Here is a 21,292-nt window from a genome sequence, read left to right as displayed (position 1 = left end):
CACGGGTATATTAGTATATTAGAACAGTGCTGACCACTGAGCCCCTGTGCTGCCCTTTATACAGTACAGTGCTGACCACTCAGCTCCCGTGCTGCCCTATATACAGTACACTGCTAACCACTGAGCCCCCGTGCTGCCCTATATACAGTACAGTGCTGACCACTGAGCCCATGCTTCCCTATATATAGTACAGTGCTAACCACTGAGCCCCCGTGCTGCCCTATATACAGTACAGTGCTGACCACTGAGCCCATGCTTCCCTATATACAGTGCAGTGCTGACCACTGAGCCCCCGTGCTGCCCTATATACACCAAAGCTCCCGACATAAGGACCTGAACCAATAAGAACAGGACAGGGAATATTGATAATATTAATTAATTTATTTTATTAAGTGACAATAGTGACAAACATTAATTGAAAATATATAGACATAAAATTAAATATAAAAATGCATATATTAGTAAAAAGATTTTTGTGCACACTAAAAGCCGCAACACTTATAGGGCAAGCCAAATCCTCATAATGAGTTATAGCATGTATGGCACATTATCCCAATATACACACTAAACAATATATAATAAATAATAAAAAATATATAAAAATATATAAAAATTATGTGTATAAAAATCAATTTGTGCCAGTGATATAAAAATATCACAAAAGAACTCCAAACAATTCACTCTCAAATATCAAAGTGACCATGAAGAAAATATACATAAGTGCTATGTGCAAGAGTTAAACCACCATTAAGAATACATAAGGTGCAAAGAAATGACCAAAAGGCCAAAAAGTGCTATGTGCCTATGGAAAAATGCCAGTTACTTACAATGATAGAGTAAGGGAATGACCCCAGGCTGCCAGCGGCTGATTAGTATGCAGGGGTGCATACTAATCAGCCGCTGGCAGCCTGGGGTCATTCCCTTACTCTATCATTGTAAGTAACTGGCATTTTTCCATAGGCACATAGCACTTTTTGGCCTTTTGGTCATTTCTTTGCACCTTATGTATTCTTAATGGTGGTTTAACTCTTGCACATAGCACTTATGTATATTTTCTTCATGGTCACTTTGATATTTGAGAGTGAATTGTTTGGAGTTCTTTTGTGATATTTTTATATCACTGGCACAAATTGATTTTTATACACATAATTTTTATATATTTTTATATATTTTTTATTATTTATTATATATTGTTTAGTGTGTATATTGGGATAATGTGCCATACATGCTATAACTCATTATGAGGATTTGGCTTGCCCTATAAGTGTTGCGGCTTTTAGTGTGCACAAAAATCTTTTTACTAATATATGTATTTTTATATTTAATTTTATGTCTATATATTTTCAATTAATGTTTGTCACTATTGTCACTTAATAAAATAAATTAATTAATATTATCAATATTCCCTGTCCTGTTCTTATTGGTTCAGGTCCTTATGTCGGGAGCTTTGGTTTCCATTTTCTAGTGGTTTTTCACTATAAATATCGCACACGTGGTGGTCCATCAATTATAATATATTATATATATATATATATATATATATATATATTTATATAAATTCTTTATTATTATTATTTTTATACTTTGGTGTCATTACTGTGCGGTTTTACTGCCCTATATACAGTACAGTGCTGACCACTGAGCCCCCGTGCTGCCCTATATACAGTACAGTGCTGACCACTGAGCCCCCATGCTTCCCTATATACAGTACAGTGCTGACCGAGCCCCCGTGCTGCCCTATATACAGTACAGTGCTGACCACTGAGCCCCCGTGCTGCCCTATATACAGTACAGTGCTGACCGAGCCCCCGTGCTGCCTGTTATTGATCAGTGGCTGCTATACGGAGGTCAGGTGTTTCCTCCACGGCGGAGGCTCCGTCTGACCCCCGACTTCTCTTTCCTCTTCCAGGAGAGGGGCTGGTGACTGTGCTGGGCTGCTCGTTTGAGGAGTGTGCGGAGGACGGCGCCGTGGATCTGGTACCGTCCTGTTATTACCTTCCTTCTCCTCGTCCTGATCACACAGGAGGCGGGGCCAGACACCCCGCCCCCATCACGCAGGAGGTGGGGCTAAATACCCCACCCCGATCATAGACAAGGCGAGGCCTGAAACCCCACCCAGATCACAGAGGAGGTGGGGCCTGAAACCCCACCCAGATCACACAGTAGGTGGGGCCTGAAACCCCACCCCGATCACACAGGAGGCGGGGCCTGAAACCCCACCCCGATCACACAGGAGGCGGGGCCTGAAATCCCACCCCGATCACACAGGAGGTGGGGCCTGAAACCCCACCCCGATCACACAGAAGGTGGGGCCTGAAACCTCACCCCGATCACACAGGAGGCGGGGCCTGAAACCCCACCCCGATCACACAGTAGGCGGGGCCAGACACCCCACCCCGATCACACAGGAAGCAGGGCCTGAAACCCCACCCCGATCACACAGTAGGCGGGGCCAGACACCCCACCCCGATCACACAGGAGGCGGGGCCTGAAACCCCACCCTGAACACACAGGAGGCGGGGCCTGAAACCCCACCCCGATCACACAGTAGGCGGGGCCAGACACCCCACCCCGATCACACAGGAGGCGGGGCCTGAAACCCCACCCTGAACACACAGGAGGCGGGACCATACACCCCACCCCGATCACACAGGAGGTGGGGCCGGACACCCCACTCTGATCACACACGAGGCGGGGCCGGACACCCCACTCTGATCACACAGGACGCGAGGCCAGACTCTCCACCCCAATCACACAGGAGGTGGGACCAGACACCCCACCCTGATCACACAGGAGGCAGGGCCAGACACCCCACCCCGATCACACAGGAGGTGGGACCAGACACCCCACCCTGATCACACAGGAGGCAGGGCCAGACTCTACACCCCGATCACACAGGAGGCGGGGCCAGACTCTACACCCCGATCACACAGGAGGCGGGGCCAGACTCTCCACCCTGCTCACCCTTATCCTCAATTTTTCTGACTCCGCAGGCCGTGGGGCTTGGTGTGAGGTTCGTGAAGTTCGGCGGTCTGCTGCGTGGCGAGAGGACGGCTAAATACAACAGACTGCTGGCGATAGAGGAAGATCTCACCCGCAGCGGCACCCTAGGTAAAAAGTCTGCAATATTGTAAAGCGTCTTCAGGGCGCCCCACTACCTCATAGACCCCCCAATAAGCAGCCAATCACAGTCCAGGAAAGTGGTCTGTGTGACTCTGGGAACCTGGGTGGTCTGTGTGACTCTGGGGAGCTGGGTTGTCTGTGTGACTCTGGGTTGTCTGTGTGACTCTGGGGACCTGGGTGGTCTGCGTGACTCTGGGTGATCTGTGTAACTCTGGGGTCCTGGGTGGTCTGTGTGACTCTGGGGACCTGGGTGGTCTGTGTGACTCTGGGGACCTGGGTGGTCTGTGTGACTCTGGGTGGTCTGTGTGACTCTGGGGACCTGCGTGGTCTGCGTGACTCTGGGGACCTGGGTGGTCTGTGACTCTGGGGACCTGGGTGGTCTGCGTGACTCTGGGTGATCTGTGTGACTCTGGGGTCCTGGGTGGTCTGTGTGACTCTGGGGACCTCGGTGGTCTGTGTGACTCTGGGGACCTGGGTGGTCTGTGTGACTCTGGGTGGTCTGTGTGACTCTGGGGACCTGGGTGGTCTGCGTGACTCTGGGGACCTGGGTGGTCTGTGACTCTGGGGACCTGGGTGGTCTGCGTGACTCTGGGTGATCTGTGTGACTCTGGGGTCCTGGGTGGTCTGTGTGACTCTGGGGACCTGGGTGGTCTGTGTGACTCTGGGGACCTGGGTGGTCTGTGTGACTCTGGGTGGTCTGTGTGACTCTGAGGACCTGGGTGGTCTGCGTGACTCTGGGGACCTGGGTGGTCTGTGACTCTGGGGACCTGGGTGGTCTGTGTGACTCTGGGTGATCTGTGTGACTCTGGGGTCCTGGGTGGTCTGTGTGACTCTGGGGACCTGGGTGGTCTGTGTGACTCTGGGGACCTGGGTGGTCTGCGTGACTCTGGGTGATCTGTGTGACTCTGGGGTCCTGGGTGGTCTGTGTGACTCTGGGGACCTGGGTGGTCTGTGTGACTCTGGGTGGTCTGTGTGACTCTGGGGACCTGGGTGGTCTGCGTGACACTGGGGACCTGGGTGGTCTGTGACTCTGGGGACCTGGGTGGTCTGTGTGACTCTGGGGACCTGGGTGGTCTGTGTGACTCTGGGTGGTCTGTGTGACTCTGGGGACCTGGGTGGACTGTGTGACTCTGGGGAGCTGGGTTGTCTGTGTGACTCTGGGTTGTCTGTGTGACTCTGGAGACCTGGGTGGTCTGCGTGACTCTGGGTGATCTGTGTGACTCTGGGGTCCTGGGTGGTCTGTGTGCCTCTGGGGACCTGGGTGGTCTGTGTGACTCTGGGGACCTGGGTGGTCTGTGTGACTCTGGGTGGTCTGTGTGACTCTGGGGACCTGGGTGGTCTGCGTGACTCTGGGGACCTGGGTGGTCTGCGTGACTCTGGGGACCTGGGTGGTCTGTGTGACTGGGTGGTCTGTGTGACTCTGGGGACCTGGGTGGTCTGCGTGACTCTGGGGACCTGGGTGGTCTGTGTGACTCTGGGGACCTTGGTGGTCTGTGACTCTGGGGACCTGGGTGGTCTGTGTGACTCTGGGGACCTGGGTGGTCTGTGTGACTCTGGGGACCTTGGTGGTCTGTGTGACTCTGGGGACCTGGGTGGTCTGTGTGACTCTGGGGACCTGGGTGGTCTGTGTGACTCTGGGGACCTGGGTAGTCTGTGTGACTCTGGGGACTTGGGTGGGCTGTGTGACTCTGGGGACCTGGGTGGTTTGCGTGACTCTGGGTGGTCTGTGTGACTCTGGGGACCTGGGTAGTCTGCGTGACTCTGGGTGGTCTGTGTGACTCTGGGGACCTGGGTGGTCTGTGTGACTCTGGGGACCTGGGTGGTCTGCGTGACTCTGGGTGGTCTGTGTGACTCTGGGGACCTGGGTGGTCTGTGTGACTCTGGGGACCTGGGTTGTCTGTGTGACTCTGGGTGGTCTGTGTGACTCTGGGGACCTGGGTGGTCTGCGTGACTCTGGGGACCTGGGTTGTCTGTGTGACTCTGGGTGGTCTATGTGACTCTGGGGACCTGGGTGGTCTGTGTGACTCTGGGGACCTGGGTGGTCTGTGTGACTCTGGGGACCTGGGTGGTCTGCGTGACTCTGGGTGGTCTGTGTGACTCTGGGGACCTGGGTGGTCTGTGTGACTCTGGGGACCTGGGTTGTCTGTGTGACTCTGGGTGGTCTGTGTGACTCTGGGGACCTGGGTGGTCTGCGTGACTCTGGGTGATCTGTGTGACTCTGGGGTCCTGGGTGGTCTGTGTGACTCTGTGGACCTGGGTGGTCTGTGTCACTCTGGGGACCTGGGTGGTCTGTGTCACTCTGGGTGGTCTGTGTCACTCTGGGGACCTGGGTGGTCTGCGTGACTCTGGGGACCTGGGTGGTTTGTGTGACTCTGGGGACCTGGGTGGTCTGTGTGACTGGGTGGTCTATGTGACTCTGGGGACCTGGGTGGTCTGCGTGACTCTGGGTGGTCTGCGTGACTCTGGGGACCTGGGTAGTCTGTGTGACTCTGGGTGGTCTGTGTGACTCTGGGGACCTGGGTGGTCTGCGTGACTCTGGGTGGTCTGTGTGATTCTGGGGACCTGGGTGGTCTGTGTGACTCTGGGGACCTGGGTGGTCTGTGTGACTCTGGGGACCATGGTGGTCTGTGTGACTCTGGGGACCATGGTGGTCTGTGTGACTCTGGGGACCTTGGTGGTCTGTGTGACTCCGGGGACCTGGGTGGTCTGTGTGACTCTGGGGACCTGGGTGATCTGTGTGACTCTGGGTGGTCTGTGTGACTCTGGGGACCTGGGTGGTGTGTGTAACTCTGGGGACCTGGGTGGTGTGTGTGACTCTGGGGACCTGGGTGGTGTGTGTGACTCTGGGGACCTGGGTGGTCTGTGTGACTCTGGGGACCTGGGTGGTCTGCGTGACTCTGGTGACCTGGGTGGTCTGTGACTCTAGGTGGTCTGTGTGACTCTGGGTGGTCTGTGTGACTCTGGGGACCTGGGTGGTCTGCGTGACTCTGGGGACCTGGGTGGTCTGTGTGACTCTGGGGACCTGGGTGGTCTGTGTGACTCTGGGTGGTCTGTGTGACACTGGGGACCTGGGTGGTCTGTGTGACTCTGGGGACCTTGGTGGTCTGTGACTCTGGGGACCTTGGTGGTCTGTGACTGGGGACCTGGGTGGTCTGCGTGACTCTGGGGACCTGGGTGGTCTGCGTGACTCTGGGGACCTGGTTGGTCTGTGTGACTCTGGGGACTTGGGTGGGCTGTGTGACTCTGGGTGGTCTGCGTGACTCTGGGGACCTGGGTGGTCTGTGTGACTCTGGGTGGTCTGTGTGACTCTGGGGACCTGGGTGGTCTGCGTGACTCTGGGTGGTCTGTGTGATTCTGGGGACCTGGGTGGTCTGTGTGACTCTGGGGACCTGGATGGTCTGTGTGACTGGGTGGTCTATGTGACTCTGGGGACCTGGGTGGTCTGCGTGACTCTGGGTGGTCTGCGTGACTCTGGGGACCTGGGTGGTCTGTGTGACTCTGGGTGGTCTGTGTGACTCTGGGGACCTGGGTGGTCTGCGTGACTCTGGGTGGTCTGTGTGACTCTGGTGACCTGGGTGGTCTGTGACTCTAGGTGGTCTGTGTGACTCTGGGTGGTCTGTGTGACTCTGGGAACCTGGGTGGTCTGCGTGACTCTGGGTGGTCTGTGTGACTCTGGGGACCTGGGTGGTCTGTGTGACTCTGGGGACCTGGGTGGTCTGTGTGACTCTGGGTGGTCTGTGTGACACTGGGGACCTGGGTGGTCTGTGTGACTCTGGGGACCTTGGTGGTCTGTGACTCTGGGGACCTTGGTGGTCTGTGACTGGGGACCTGGGTGGTCTGTGTGACTCTGGGGACCTGGGTGGTCTGCGTGACTCTGGGGACCTGGTTGGTCTGTGTGATTCTGGGGACCTTGGTGGTGTGTGTGACTCTGGGGACCTTGGTGGTCTGTGTGACTCTGGGGACCTGGGTGGTCTGCTTGACTCTGGGTGGTCTGTGTGACTCTGGGGACCTGGGTGGTCTGTGTGTCTCTGGGGACCTGGGTGGTCTGCGTGACTCTGGGGACCTGGGTGGTCTGCGTGACTCTGGGGACCTGGTTGGTCTGTGTGACTCTGGGGACTTGGGTGGGCTGTGTGACTCTGGGGACCTGGGTGGTCTGCGTGACTCTGGGGACCTGGGTGTTCTGTGTGACTCTGGGGACCTTGGTGGTGTGTGTGACTCGGGATTTTGGTGGTCTGTGTGACTCTGGGACCTGGGTGGTCTGTGTGACTCTGGGGACCTGGGTGGTCTGTGTGACTCTGGGGAACTGGGTGGTCTGCGTGACTCTGGGGACCTGGGTGGTCTTTGTGACTCTGGGTGGTCTGTGTGACTCTGGGGACCTTGGTGGTCTGTGTGACTCTGGGGACCTTGGTGGTCTGTGTGACTCTGGGGACCTGGGTGGTCTGCGTGACTCTGGGTGGTCTGTGACTCTGGGTGGTCTGTGAGACTCTGGGGACCTTGGTGGTCTGTGTGACTTTGGGGACCTGGGTGGTCTGCGTAACTCTGGGGACCTGGGTGGTCTGTGTGATCTGAGGTTTCTGACGTTTCCTCCATTGTCTTTTCAGGACAGCAGGAGGAATTTCAATTTCCCGTTCTCTGGAACGACTCAGCAATCCTGAAGTGTCCAGAGGAGTCCACCTAAAATAGGAAAAACTCCAGGCAACGAAGATGATCATCGTCAGGGCACAGGATGGGGGGAGGCAACGGCGACGGCAGGGCACAGGATGGGGGGGAGGCGACGGGGCACAGGATGGGGAGGCGGAGGGAACAGGATGGGGAAGGCAACGGCGACAGCAGGGCACAGGATGGGGGGAGGCAACAGCAGGACACAGGATGAGGGGGAGGCGATGGGGCACAGGATGGGGAGGCGACAGGGCACAGGATGGGGAGGCAACAGCGACAGCAGGGCACAGGATGGGGGAGGCAACAGCGACAGCAGGGCACAGGATGGGGGAGGCAACGGCGACAGCAGGGCACAGGATGGGGGAGGCAACAGCGACAGCAGGGCACAGGATGGGGGAGGCAACAGCGACAGCAGGGCACAGGATGGGGGGGAGGCGGCGGGGAACAGGATGGGGGAGGCAACGTCACGTGCGGGTCACAGGATGAGGGGAAGCCACCAACCAATGTGAGAGGACGGAGCGACCCCCTGATAACGCCCAAATCCTCCTCTTCTCATCACATTTCTCGCTGTAATTAAATTCTTCTTTGCCGACGGCATCGAGTGACTCCTCACGTGTCGGCTGCGAAAAACCCATCAATGTCCACATATCCAGTGCTGTGTGCAAACCGAAGGCATCACCACTGCAGGCCTGACTCGACGGATAGGGATCAGGAGAGATCGCCGCTGCAGGCCGAACTCAATGGGTGGGGATCGGAGGGATCAGTGCCGCACGCCAAACTCAATGGGTGGGGAGGGATCAGTGCTGCAGGCCGAACTCAATGGGTGGGAATGGGGATGGATCAGTGCTGCACGCCAAACTCAATGGGTGGGGATGGGGAGGGATCAGTGCTGCAGGTCAAACTCAATGGGTGGGGATCGGAGGGATCAGTGCCACAGGCCAAACTCAATGGGTGGGGATGAGGAGGGATCAGTGCCGCAGGCCGAACTCAATGGGTGGGGATGAGGAGGGATCAGTGCCGCAGGCCGAACTCAATGGGTGGGGATCGGAGGGATCAGTGCTGCACGCCAAACTCAATGGGTGGGGAGGGATCAGTGCCGCAGGCCGAACTCAATGGGTGGGGATCGGAGGGATCAGTGCTGCAGGCCGAACTCAATGGGTGGAGATCAGAGGGTGGAGGGATCAGTGCCGCAGGCCGGACTCTCACCGTGGAGCAGCAGGGATGGTCGCTGGATACAGACACTAGGACACGTTTATCTTCCACACTTTAATACTCAGTGATTGACGTCCATAAATCAGCAAATATTCACACTCATTAGAAAGAATCAGATGTGTGAGTCATCACTGCTGCGCCCGGGAACCCAAACACTGCTTCCTTGGGGGTGACCTGCAAGAAACCCCCCACGCACTGGTGCAGAGCCAAATAGTGCAAGGTATAGCAACACCCTGAGCTGTAGAGCAGCGCAGCCCCATAGTGCAATATATTATAAAGCTATGAACACTTGAGCTGTGCGGTGTGATCACCCCCCAAAAATGGCAGAACTACAATGCATGCAGTGCAACGTCAGAGCTGAAAAAAGCCAACTAAGCATGGTGCAATGCAGCGCCATGGCGTCACCCGCAGAGGCGAGTAGGCAGCTAGCAGGAGAGCTGAGAAATCTGGAAATGTAAAGATGGAATGAAGACCCCGGGGGCTCATATAGAGCTTCCTGCTAGTCCTGACCCCAGGATGTGATACCATGTAATGTGTCCCCTAAACTCTGGCAGCGCTGTCCACGGATATGCACACTCCGCAGTTGTGCATCGTTGTGGGCATAGCTGTGATTAATGCCAGGCTCCGCTGATGGGCGTCTGCCAGTATCTGCACCACGACGGTTCCTGGAGATGAAGGCGACATTAGCCCTTTACCTGTAGAATGATCAGGAACGTCAGCGCGTTCACACACAACACTATGGCGGGTAAGTCCCGGCCCAGGAGCCGGCGCAGTGTACAAGCGCCTCAACCGCAGAGATTCTCTGCCCATACTCCAGTTATCGGGGGTCTGCATCAGAAGGTGATGAAAGTGTGCAAAAAACGTGACCCCACTAAAGCCTGTGAATTTCTGGGTACAATAATCGTGAGAGTCTGCACCTATTGGTACAAGGGATGTATGAACCATCAATAGTGTCATCATTCAATAGAAAGTTCTGACCAACTTGTGAATCTCCTCATCTGATAACGTCACTGAATCTTCCAATTACTCCAGAACGTTACTGCAGCCCCTTTCCGTGCTGCAGCTGGACATTGAGCGCCTCTAGCTGCAGTCGATGCTTCAAACCGGTCACATGAAGGGCTTAAGAGTATTTGGTAATAGGAGCAAAAAACTAAAACTGCCCAGAACGGTTTTCTTGCTGGAAACAACGTGAAGCTGCTGGTAAAAATAGTCTTCACCCTTGAGTTACGGATGAATCTTAAGCGCACACCGGTTTTGTGAATTTGCCTCCGATATTAAGGCGTCTGGAAAATTCTGTGGACAAGAGAACTTGGGGTCACACACATCAAAGTAAACCAGTAACCGGCGGCGTTCAGTGGTGGCACTGGTGGATGAAGGCTATTGTGCTTGTCTGCTCGTTACTGCATGTGGAGGCTCCATCGCGGCAGAGGCCACGAGGTCAGTCTGTTATTAGCAGTGAGAACTGTCCGCGTCCTTCCCTCTCTTATCGGTAGTGCCCACGTTCTTGGTGGTGCTAGAATTGCCTTCTACCGTTGGCCGGAGGTTCAAGGAGCTTTGTGCCTCGTCTGAAGTCTTTCCATCTGCATATCCCAGAGTCTCTGCGGAGCTGTGGAGAGAGACCAAAACTGTTACCAACCCACCACAACCATTAGGGATCCCCTCCAGTGAACAATGGGGACAGGGTACCCACTGTCAAAACAATGAAGAAGCAGCGGCCGAATCTGAGCGTCCAGTTTTTCCCCCACTTCATTACTATGGAAAGCGGCTGCACCAGTGCAGAATTATATACAACATGATTATGCCCCTCACATTTTGAGTATACAGCTCTTATACAGACCTAAGGCTTCATGGCAATAAACTAAAAACAAACCCTACATAGTCTTCTGAAAAGGGCAGAGGATGGGGAGGAGACCAAGGAAGGGATGGGCAGAGGATGGGGAGAACAATAAAGGGACAGGCACAGGATGGGAGGAGAACAAGAAAAGGACCATCAGAGGATGGGAGGATAACAAGAAAAGAACGGCACAGGATGGGAGGAGAACAAGAAAAGGACCGTCAGAGGATAGGAGGATAACAAGAAAAGAACGGCACAGGATGGGGAGGAGAACACGAAAAAGGACAGGTACAGGATGGGAGAACAAGAAAAGGACAAAATGGGAACAAAACAATACGATACATACCAGAACATAAAATAAAAAGGAATAACTAAAGAAAATGACTAAACCTGATGTCATTGAAATGGTTCAGGTTTATGGAGGAAAGAACTCCAGTGAAATATGGATCAATCCTACAAAGCAATGTGTCTTCCTGGCACTGAACAAAGATCATTATTTGGCATTGGCGCTTTATTAGCACAAGTTACACCCACACACTTCCTATCTTGGTGACTGGTGGCTAGACTTCAGAAAACCTTATGATATATTTTAGTGTTTGAAAATTATGAGATTCCCAACTTTTACCCATCTTCACCCCTGGAGGTCCCCGGAAGGAGATATTACCACCATCTTTCCTATCACGATTTTATCTGTTCATAGATAGGAGGCATAGCATAGATATTGTCATCTATGTGGCCGATATCCATTTGGCGGCATGCCCAGCACCGCAAAACCATGCTTCGTGTTCGCCATTTCATCACATTTACGAAAATATGACTTTCCTATCATATCGACATAGTTCATAAAACCTCACTTCATAGTTTCCATAAAGTAGACAAAAACATTTTTTTACATTTTCCTTTTTATCTGGGGCTCCTATCTCTACCGGTTGTAAATCTGCCCTTCTTCACATTCCTGTGCATTCTAGCTAAGATTGGCCTCACATCTGCTAGCCATTAGGATTTTCCTTAATTACCTGTTTCCAAAGGAGGAGGGGGGGGGGCAGCTGCATAGGTTGTTTTGATTACTCTTTCTCTTCCTAGCTATATCTAGTTTCCTCTGTTCCTCATATGTTCAATGTGAAGTCCTACTTGAAGAGTTTAAATTGTTGTCTCTTTCTCCCTGGAGATGTCTTATTGATTTTAATCTTTCTATTACTTAATTAAGGGCTAAGGCGAGGCAGCAGAAAGGCAAAGAGTGGGAAATAGAAAACAAGCAGGTGATGGGCAATTTGTAGGGGGATAGGTGGAAGAAAAAGATGTGCTAAGGAAAGGCGTAGAACAGACAAGAGGAGGGTGGCGGGTGACAGGCCGAGAACCAGTGGGGAACAGATCCAGGATAAATCATGATCCATCTAATGTTGAGAACAAGAGACTTTTCTTGTTCGTCTTGGAGGTAAACCATCAGCAGCTGGTCTTCTTGGTGGCGTCTTGTGAATGTGTCTTTAATTCAATGGTGGGCGCTCAGCAGGGCGCAGCATTAGTGTGTGGCACCGCTCCAGAAATGCGCTGTCGAAACAATTTGAACTCTGTTTTATTTACAATAAAAATGGACAAAACCTGAAAATTGTCGTCACCTCCTCCAAAGAGAAGAAAAGGAGGAATTTTATGTCAGCCTAAAGTCTCTGAATGGGGAGGAGGCTGAGGGGGTGTCAGGCGCTGTAATCCAGAAACACTACCAACCCCAAGGGGGCTTTATGTGAGTGCCAGGATTTCCTCTCAGACACACATTTACAACTCATATTCTGCAGATCTTCCAACAGTAATGAGGATTTCACTGAGAAACAGGGATCGGGTTTATAGATTTGGTCACATGTGGTCATTCCTCTTCTGTACACCAGGGCAATGGCTGAGGCGTAAAGAGGTCAGGAAAAGACTTAAGTCTGAACACATCCCCAGGTGCGGAGTTACCTCGCATCATGCTCTACTGTTAATGCAGCATCTTCAGTTTGGTCTTAATGCTTGATCAGGTAGAGAACCAAGTACAGCACCTGACCAATGTAGAATATTCAAAGACTTTACCTTCACTGCAGTGGAGCACGGCGGAACCTTGGTGATGTCTACAGTGGAGCACGGCGGGGGCTCGGTGATGTCTACAGTGGAGCACGGCGGGAGCTCGGTAATGTCTAAAGTGGAGCACGGCGAGGGCTCGGTGATGTCTACAGTGGAGCGTGGCGGGGGCTCGGTGATGTCTACAGTGGAGCGCGGCGGGGGCTCGGTGATGTCTACAGTGGAGCGCGGCGGGGGCTCGGTGATGTCTACAGTGGAGCACGGCGGGAGCTCGGTAATGTCTAAAGTGGAGCACGGCGAGGGCTCGGTGATGTCTACAGTGGAGCGTGGCGGGGGCTCGGTGATGTCTACAGTGGAGCGCGGCGGGGGCTCGGTGATGTCTACAGTGGAGCACGGCGGGGGCTCGGTGATGTCTACAGTGGAGCACGGCGGGGGCTCGGTGATGTCTACAGTGGAGCACGGCGGGAGCTCGGTAATGTCTAAAGTGGAGCACGGCGAGGGCTCGGTGATGTCTACAGTGGAGCGTGGCGGGGGCTCGGTGATGTCTACAGTGGAGCGCGGCGGGGGCTCGGTGATGTCTACAGTGGAGCACGGCGGGGGCTCGGTGATGTCTACAGTGGAGCACGGCGGAGGCTCGGTAATGTCTACAGTGGAGCACGGCGGAGGCTCGGGGATGTCTACAGTGGAGCACGGCGGAGGCTCGGGGATGTCTACAGTGGAGCACGGCGGAGGCTCGGGGATGTCTACAGTGGTGCACGGCGGAGGCTCGGGGATGTCTACAGTGGTGCACGGCGGGGGCTCGGTTATGTCTACAGTGGTGCACAGCAGGGGCTCGGTTATGTCTACAGTGGTGCACGGCGGGGGCTCGGTTATGTCTACAGTGGCGCATGGCGGGGGCTCGGTGATGTCTACAGTGAAGCACAACCGGGACTCGGTGATGTCTACAATGAAGCACAATGGGGGATGGGTGATGTCTACAGTGAAGCACGGCGGGGGCTCGGTGATGTCTACAGTGGAGCACGGCCGAGGTTCGGTGATGTCTACAGTGGAGCACGGCCGAGGTTCGGTGATGTCTACAGTGGAGTACAGCGGTGGTTCTATATTTTGGGCTGAGAACCTGCAGTATGTTGATGACAAGATAGATTTAATGAAATACTAGAAAATATGGCCTTCTGTGAAGGACTGGATCTTGGGCGTAATTTGACGTTATAACAGGACAATGATTTGCAGCATTCCTCACCATCTACCAAAGCTTGGAAGGTTCTGCATCGGCCATGACAGTCGCTTGTCCTGAATTCCATAGGAAGTCTTTGGTGGGGTGTGGAGAAGGTGGTTACAGTGGACCTAAGAATATTAGTGACTTTGAGGCCACTGACCCTTAGGACTGGGATCAAAATCCTCAGAAACTCTGTCAGAACCAGTGTGTGGAGATGCATCATATCTGCAGCAGGTCATAACACCCAGGGAGGCTTTACTAAGTACTAAGGACACTGGTCATGAAAAGAGGAATCATTCCAGAACTGAAGGAGTCTGTGATAGCTGGAGTTTTTGGTGAATTTGGAGAAACCTCTTTTACTAATAAACCATAGCTTGTAAACGCTTTTTGTAGCCAGATAAGAGTCTTTCAATTCTTGTTTGAGGGATTTTCCCTTGGAGAATTCCTCTAGTTCTGTGAGATTCCCAGGTCATCTTGTATCCTCTGCTATTTTGAGGTCTCGCCACTGATTTTCAATGATGTTTAATGATTTTGAGATCAGGGGACTGTGAGGGCCATTGTAAAACCTTCATCTTTCGCCTTTTGAGGTAGTCTGTTATGATCCTCAGTGGCTTAGGATCACAAATCTAACCAGCAAGTAGAAGATAATAGGACGAGCTCTGGGGATGTGGTAACTGGACTAACCGCAAACCTGATCCTAACCGCACACACTATAGGCAGCCGTGGAACGTTTCCTGAAATCCTAGACGTCTCTTCACGGCCTGAGAAACTGACTACCCCTAAAGAGAAAGTAAAGACCTCACTTGCCTCAGAGAAATAACCCCAGAGATATAGAAGCCCCCCACAAATAATAACGGTGAGTTAAGAGGAAAAGACAAACGCAGAGATGAAACAGGTTAAGCAAATGAGGCCCGCTAACGCTAGATAGCAGAAAATAGCAAGGGATCTGTGCGGTCAGTAAAAAACCCTATGCAAAAATATCCACGCAGAGAATGCGAGAACCCCCACACCAACTAACGATGTGGGGGGAGCAACTCAGCACCCCAGAGCACCAGCAAGCAGGGAAATCACATATTAGCAAGCTGGACAAAACCCATCATATACTAGGAAACATCTTGAACACAGATGAGCAAAAATAAGCAAACAAAACTTAGCTTCTCTTGGAGAGACTGATAACGGATGTAGACAGGAGCAATCAGAATAGCACTGAATACAACAACAGGCAAGGAATGAAGGACCAGGTGGATTAAATAGGAAACCTAACTAGCAGATGACGAGACAGCTGATCCCAGCCAGAAACCTGCAAAATAACAAAAAGAGCCACCAGGGGGAGCCCAAAGAGAGAACTCACACAGTACCACTCACGACCACAGGAGGGAGCCCGGAAACAGAGTTCACAACAGTAGTCTATTGTGGAGTGTGATGTGTGTTTAGGATCATTATTAGTGATGAGCGAGTATACTCTTTGCTCGAGTTTTCCCGAGCACGCTCGGGTGATCTCCGAGTATTTCTTAGTGTTTGGGGAATGATTTACAGCTATTAGCCAAGCTGAGTACATGTGGGGGTTACCTGGTTCCTAGAGAATCCCCACATGTAATCAAGCTGGCTAATATAGCTGTAAATCATTCAGCTGCCGCAATGAAAATTTAATCTCCGATCACTAACAAATACTCAGAGATCACCCGAACAACGAGTATACTCGCTCATCGCTAATCATTATCCATGTGTAGCAGCTATCCTCTTCCACCTTCAGCTTTTTTACAGATGGTGTTATGTTTGCCTCAAGAAATTTGTGAAATTTCATTGAATATATTCTTCCCTCTACCAGTGAAATGTTCCCCATCCCATCGGATGCAACACAATCCCAAAGCATGATTGATCCACCCCCATGCTTAATGGTTGGCGAGATGTTCTTATGAAATTCTGTGCGCTTTTTTCTCCACCTTTGATCATTGTGGCCAAAGTTCTATTTTAACCTCATTGTTCCACAGGGCTTGTTTCCAAAACGCATCAGACTTGTTTAGATGTTCTTTTGCAGACTTCTGATGCTAAACTATATGGTGAGGACGCAGGAGAGGTTTTCTTCTGATGACTCTTCCATGAAGGCCATATTTCTGCAGGTGTCTCTGAACAGTAGAACAATGTACCACAACTCCAGAGTCTGATAAATCTTTCTGAATGTCTTTTGCAGTCAAACGGGGGTTCTTATTTCCCGCTCTAACAATCCTATGAGCTATCTTAACCTCCACTGTTCTTGGTAACTGCAATTTCTTAACATTTTAAGCGGAGGAAAGGGCAACTTGAAAATGCTTTGCTATCTTCTTACAGCCTTCTCAAGGTTTGTGAGCCTCCTGCATTTTCATTCTCACAGTGCTCGGCAGCTGCTTGGAAAAACCCATGGCTGCTAGTTTTTGGCACAAGGTTAGAGGAGGCTGGGTGTTTATAAAGCTGGAAAATCCAAAACCCGAACAGGCTAATTAAGGTCTGAAACCTTGGTCAAAGTTATCTGAGCAAACATATCTCCAAGGGTGCCAAAACTTTTGCATCTGCCCATTTTTTTTTTAAATGTTTAAAATGGAAATCTTGATTATGTATTTTAGGCAAAAAATACATAATGTAAATGTGTCATGTGTAACTTTAGGCTTTTTAGATCATTTCATCTTCAACTTGCTTAACTGTTCACAATAACAGTAATTTTGACTAAGGGGGCCAAAATTTTACATGCTACTGTACGTTCATGTCTTTATAGTTTCTGCTTCTAGAACTGGTGACTTTCCTGGATATTTTTTGGTAGTTTTACTAGCGGCCATGTCTCTACTCTCTGGCTTGTGGTCTCCCCTATACCACAGAATCCCCTCATTGTCCACCTTCCTCGTTGTCCCGGGTCTCACAGGTCCTTCTTCCAGGCCTTGCAGTATCTTCCTTGGCTCCTGAACACCTTCTCCAAAGACTCTTTAAAAAAAATGTGCCAGGAATGGCTACAAATATGAAATCATCCGGAGCCCTCAACGAGACGAGGATTTCATGGTGAAGAGCAGTGGCTTAGTCCTTCACCAACTATGGACCTGAGAGAATGGGGTAGGGGTGTTGTAGAACATAAAAATGCTATAATGGGAAGAGGAGTGAAAGAAACGGTCACCCTGTATCGCCTAACCCCGGACAGTGGGGACAGAGCAGCATTTTGCTGTCTTCCTTGTTTTCAGCGTTTCTGAGCCTTATATAGAGAAGCCTCTAGACTTCCGTCAAATTCTCCAAATGTTCCAATGTCGGATTACAGACACAGGAAGAACACAAAACACTAAATTAAGAAGATCCATCGGGGTAAGTCACGCCTCCCAATGCACTGGGACTCGACTGTCACCAAACACTAGGAACTGGCACTGGAAAGTCTGCTGTATGTACATGGAAGACCAATTATCGCCCGGGACCCTTCATAGACCGGGTCCTCCAATCCCCCTGGACCGTGCATAGACCGGGTCCTCCAATCCCCTAGGACCCTGCATAGACCGGGGCCTCCAATCCCCCAGGACCCTCCATAGACCTGGGCCTCCAATCCCCCAGGACCCTCCATAGACCTGGGCCTCCAATCCCCCAGGACCCTCCATAGACCAGGGCCTCCAATCCCCCAGGACCCTACATAGACCAGGGCATCCAATCCCCCAGGACCCTCCATAGACAGGGGCCTCCACTTATCCAGGATCCTTCATAGATCAGCGCCTCCAATCTCCTAGGACCCTCCATAGACCGGGACCTCCAATCCCCCAGAACCCTCCATAAACTGGGGCCTCCAATACCCCAGGACCCTCCAAGCCCTCAGGACCCTCCATGGAACGGGAGCCTCCAATCCCCCAGGATCCTCTGTAGACCGGGGCCTCCAATTCCCCAGGACCTCGCAGACCGGGGCCTCCAATCCCCCAGGACCCTCTATAGACCGAAGCGTCCAATCCCTCAGGATCCTCCATAGACCGGGGCCTCTAATCCCTCAGGACCCTCCAATTCCTCAGGACCCTCCATAGACCGGGGCATCCAATCCCCCAGGACCCTCCATAGACCGGGGCCTCCAGGCCCCTCCATAGACCGGGGCATCCAACCCCCCCAGGACCCCTCCATAGACGGGGGCCTCCAATCCCCAGGACCTTCGATAGATCGGGGCCTCCAATCCCCCAGGACCCTCCAAAGACAGTGGCATCCAATCCACCAGGACCCTCCATAGACCAGGGCCACCAATCCCCCAGGACCCTCCATTGACCAGGGTCTCCAATCCCCCAGGACCCTCCATAGACCGGGGCCTTCAATCCCCCAGGACCCTCCATAGACCAGGGTCTCCAATCCCCTACGACCCTTCATTGATCGGGGCCCTCCAATCCCCCAGGAACCTCCATAGACCGGGGCCTTCAATCCCCCAGGAACCTCCATTGACCGGGGCCTCCAATCCCTCAGGACCCTCCACAGACCGGGGCCTCCAATCCCCCAGGACCCTCCACAGACCGGGGCCTCCAATCCCCCAGGACCCTCCATAGATGTCAAGCTCTAGTGGGCTCTGTGGTCAGTGAGGGGGCAGGTGAGCAGTGGGGATCTGCCTCTTACTTACTAAGACACCTTGGTGTGGCGCTGCTCATCAGGTAGGAGTAGTTGTCCGCCATCACCGTCGCCGCCATCTTTAGCGTCTCGTACCTTCTGGCTGAGAGCCGAGCCCAGGACGGGCAGTGATTTTGATTCGAAGCCACTGAGGGTCCCTGCTGCACCCGGAGAAAAAGAAACATTGAATGATCGGAAAGGATGCTGCAATAATCTCCAGGGGAGTACTACTCCCATCATCTGGAAACAATGCAGCCAACAGCGCAGCCTTGCCCTGCGGAGCTGACTCTCTAATCCCTGCACCTCTCCGACACTTCCCTCACTTACCCGAGGCATCCTGCTCAGTTGTCACTTTGCGGCGCCGTAAAATCCTCTCCAGTTCACTCTCAGTGGAGGCCGGGGCCCACAGTCTGCTCCTACTGGGCATGGGGCCCAAACAGTCCTAGATATGAAGAAAGTCCCCGTGAGAGGAGAAGACGGGGCCGGGGGGACAGAGGCCAAATATCGTCACTCACCAGGATCCCCCGCAGCTCCTGCACCGCGCTGCCAGACGTCTTATCCACCTGCAAGAGGTCACAGAGATCACTGCACTGTCCACAGCTCAGATTACTGCCGGCACGGGGAGAGGGGAGGCTGAGAAGGCCGGGAGAGGGGAGGCCTGAGGAGGCCAGGAGTGGGGAGGCTGAGGATGCCGGGAGAGGGGAGCCTGAGAAGACAGGGGAGGTCAGGAGACAGGAGGCCAGGAGAGGGGAGGCCTGAGGAGGCTGAGGATGCCGGGAGAGGGGAGCCTGAGAAGACAGGGGAGGTCAGGAGACAGGAGAGGGGAGGCCTGAGAAGGCCAGAAGTGGGGAGGCTGAGGATGCCGGGAGAGGGGAGCCTGAGAAGACAGGGGAGGACAGGAGGCCTGAGGAGGCCAGGAGTGGGGAGGCTGAGGATGCCAGGAGAGGGGAGCCTGAGAAGACAGGGGAGGTCAGGAGAGGGGAGGCCAGGAGTAGGGAAGCTGAAGATGCCGGGAGAGGAGAGGCCTGAGGAGGGCAGGAGTGTGGCGGCTGAGTATGCCAGGAGAGGGGAGCCTGAGAAGACAGGGGAGGTCAGGAGACGGGAGGCTGGGAGAGGGGAGGCCTGAGGATGCCAGGTGTGGGGAGGCTGAGGATGCCGGAAGAGGGGAGCCTGAGTAGACAGGGGGGGTCAGGAGACGGGAGGCCGGGAGAGGGGAGGCCAGGAGTGGGGAGGCTGAGAAGACAGGGGAGGTCAGGAGACGGGAGGCCTGAGGAGGATGAGCGCTGGGGTGAGATGTGTGTACATCAGCAGCACATCTTGTGGCCCTGGATCAATACCGTATCTCTTCCCCCCCAGACCTGGCGAGTACAGTGTGCGCACACCGACAGCGCACACCGGCTGACACTTCGGCCCCCTCTTGCCCAATTTAGAGCATATATAGGAAACACGAGTATCCGTACAGGGCCGTCTCGTGGGGAACGTTGGGGCATCGGCGAAGGACAAGCCGTCAATATGGAGGCTGAGGTTACTAATCAAGGGGGTCTGTGAGATCACTAATGACGGCGGGCGCCATGGACAGTGGAGGAATGGAAACAATATGGACGACATTTGCAGCATGCGGGACCACCTCACGAGGAGAAGCTAACCACAAGGGATCATGTGAAGAGCGGCCGTCACAACGTGCAGCACAATCCACCCCGCAGGCCATGCACGGGACTTACTGTGTCTTCTTCCATACTGGCAGCAGGGGGCGCTGGGGCGAGTGCGGCAGACCCCGGCTCTGGGCGAGTAACCTGGTCATACAAAGGGAGCGTTCACACACGGAAGATGGCGGAGCCGTCGGGGCCTGTGCACACCGCGCCTTCTACCCACCCAGCTAAAAGGCGATTTAGGAAAATGCTGGCGACCCGGGCAGTCTGCAGAGCACAGTCCACAGAGGGCAGCGGGACCCCGACAGTCCGCAGCGGGACCCCGACAGTCCGCAGCGGGACCCCGACAGTCCGCAGCGGGACCCCGACAGTCCGCAGAGCGCACAGAGACCCCGACAGTCTACAGAGCGCAGAGAGACCCCGACAGTCTACAGAGCGCAGAGACCCCGACGGTCTACAGAGTGCAGAGCAGGGTGGATAAAAATCAATGTTTTTTTAAAAAAAAATCTAAAAAAAAAAAAAAAAAAAAAAAAAAAAAAAAAAAAAAAATCGGATTTTTTTTATTTAAATCGGATTTTTTTGATTTAAATCGGATTTTTTTCAATAAACTGCTTTTTGAGGAAAATATTTTACCATCCAAAGGTTCTTCCATCATGAGATAAAGCCGAGTTGTTTAAGGCTACGTTCACATTTGCGTTGTGCGCCGCAGCGTCGGCGACGCAACGCACACAAAAACGCAGCAAAACGCATGCACAACGCTGCGTTTTGCGACGCATGCGTCCTTTTTTTGGTTGGTTTTGGACGCAGCAAAAATGCAACTTGCTGCGTCCTCTGCGCCCGGACGCGTGCGCCGCAGTGACGCATGCGTCGCAAAACGCAAGTGCAACGCATGTCCATGCGCCCCCATGTTAAATATAGGGGCGCATGACGCATGCGGCGACGCTGCGGCGCCCGACGCTGCGGCGCCCGACG

General features: G+C 53.3%; 2 protein-coding genes across 11 annotated transcripts in view; one reads left to right on the top strand and one right to left on the bottom strand.

Moving 5' to 3' along the window:
• The window catches only part of ENO4 (enolase 4), a 57,134-nt gene extending 48,760 nt beyond the window's left edge, over positions 1-8,374 (top strand). For 2 of the 3 annotated variants that reach the window (XM_077257907.1, XM_077257906.1), the window contains 3 exons: positions 1,910-1,977; positions 2,994-3,111; positions 7,725-8,374. In XM_077257907.1, coding sequence (XP_077114022.1) covers positions 1,910-1,977; positions 2,994-3,111; positions 7,725-7,801 — 263 coding nt within the window. In that variant the 3' untranslated portion in view covers positions 7,802-8,374. The remainder of the gene's footprint in view (positions 1-1,909; positions 1,978-2,993; positions 3,112-7,724) is intronic. The other variant, XR_013214391.1, reaches the window with a different exon arrangement.
• Positions 8,375-9,033: 659 nt separating this feature from the next.
• SHTN1 (shootin 1) overlaps positions 9,034-21,292 on the bottom strand; it is a 74,996-nt gene continuing 62,737 nt past the window's right edge. For 4 of the 8 annotated variants that reach the window (XM_077257900.1, XM_077257899.1, XM_077257897.1 and 1 more), the window contains exons 14-18: positions 20,393-20,464; positions 19,187-19,234; positions 18,999-19,113; positions 18,685-18,832; positions 9,034-10,600 (exon numbers count right to left, since the gene is read on the bottom strand). In XM_077257900.1, the coding sequence (XP_077114015.1) occupies positions 10,444-10,600; positions 18,685-18,832; positions 18,999-19,113; positions 19,187-19,234; positions 20,393-20,464 (540 nt within the window). In that variant the 3' untranslated portion in view covers positions 9,034-10,443. The remainder of the gene's footprint in view (positions 10,601-18,684; positions 18,833-18,998; positions 19,114-19,186; positions 19,235-20,392; positions 20,465-21,292) is intronic. The other 4 variants (XM_077257904.1, XM_077257903.1, XM_077257901.1 and 1 more) reach the window with 2 other exon arrangements.

The sequence above is a fragment of the Ranitomeya variabilis genome, chromosome 4 (assembly GCF_051348905.1).
Source record: "Ranitomeya variabilis isolate aRanVar5 chromosome 4, aRanVar5.hap1, whole genome shotgun sequence".
Taxonomy (NCBI): domain Eukaryota; kingdom Metazoa; phylum Chordata; class Amphibia; order Anura; family Dendrobatidae; genus Ranitomeya; species Ranitomeya variabilis.
The sequence above is the reverse complement of the archived record's forward strand: the minus strand, read 5'-3'. Positions and strand labels throughout refer to the sequence as shown.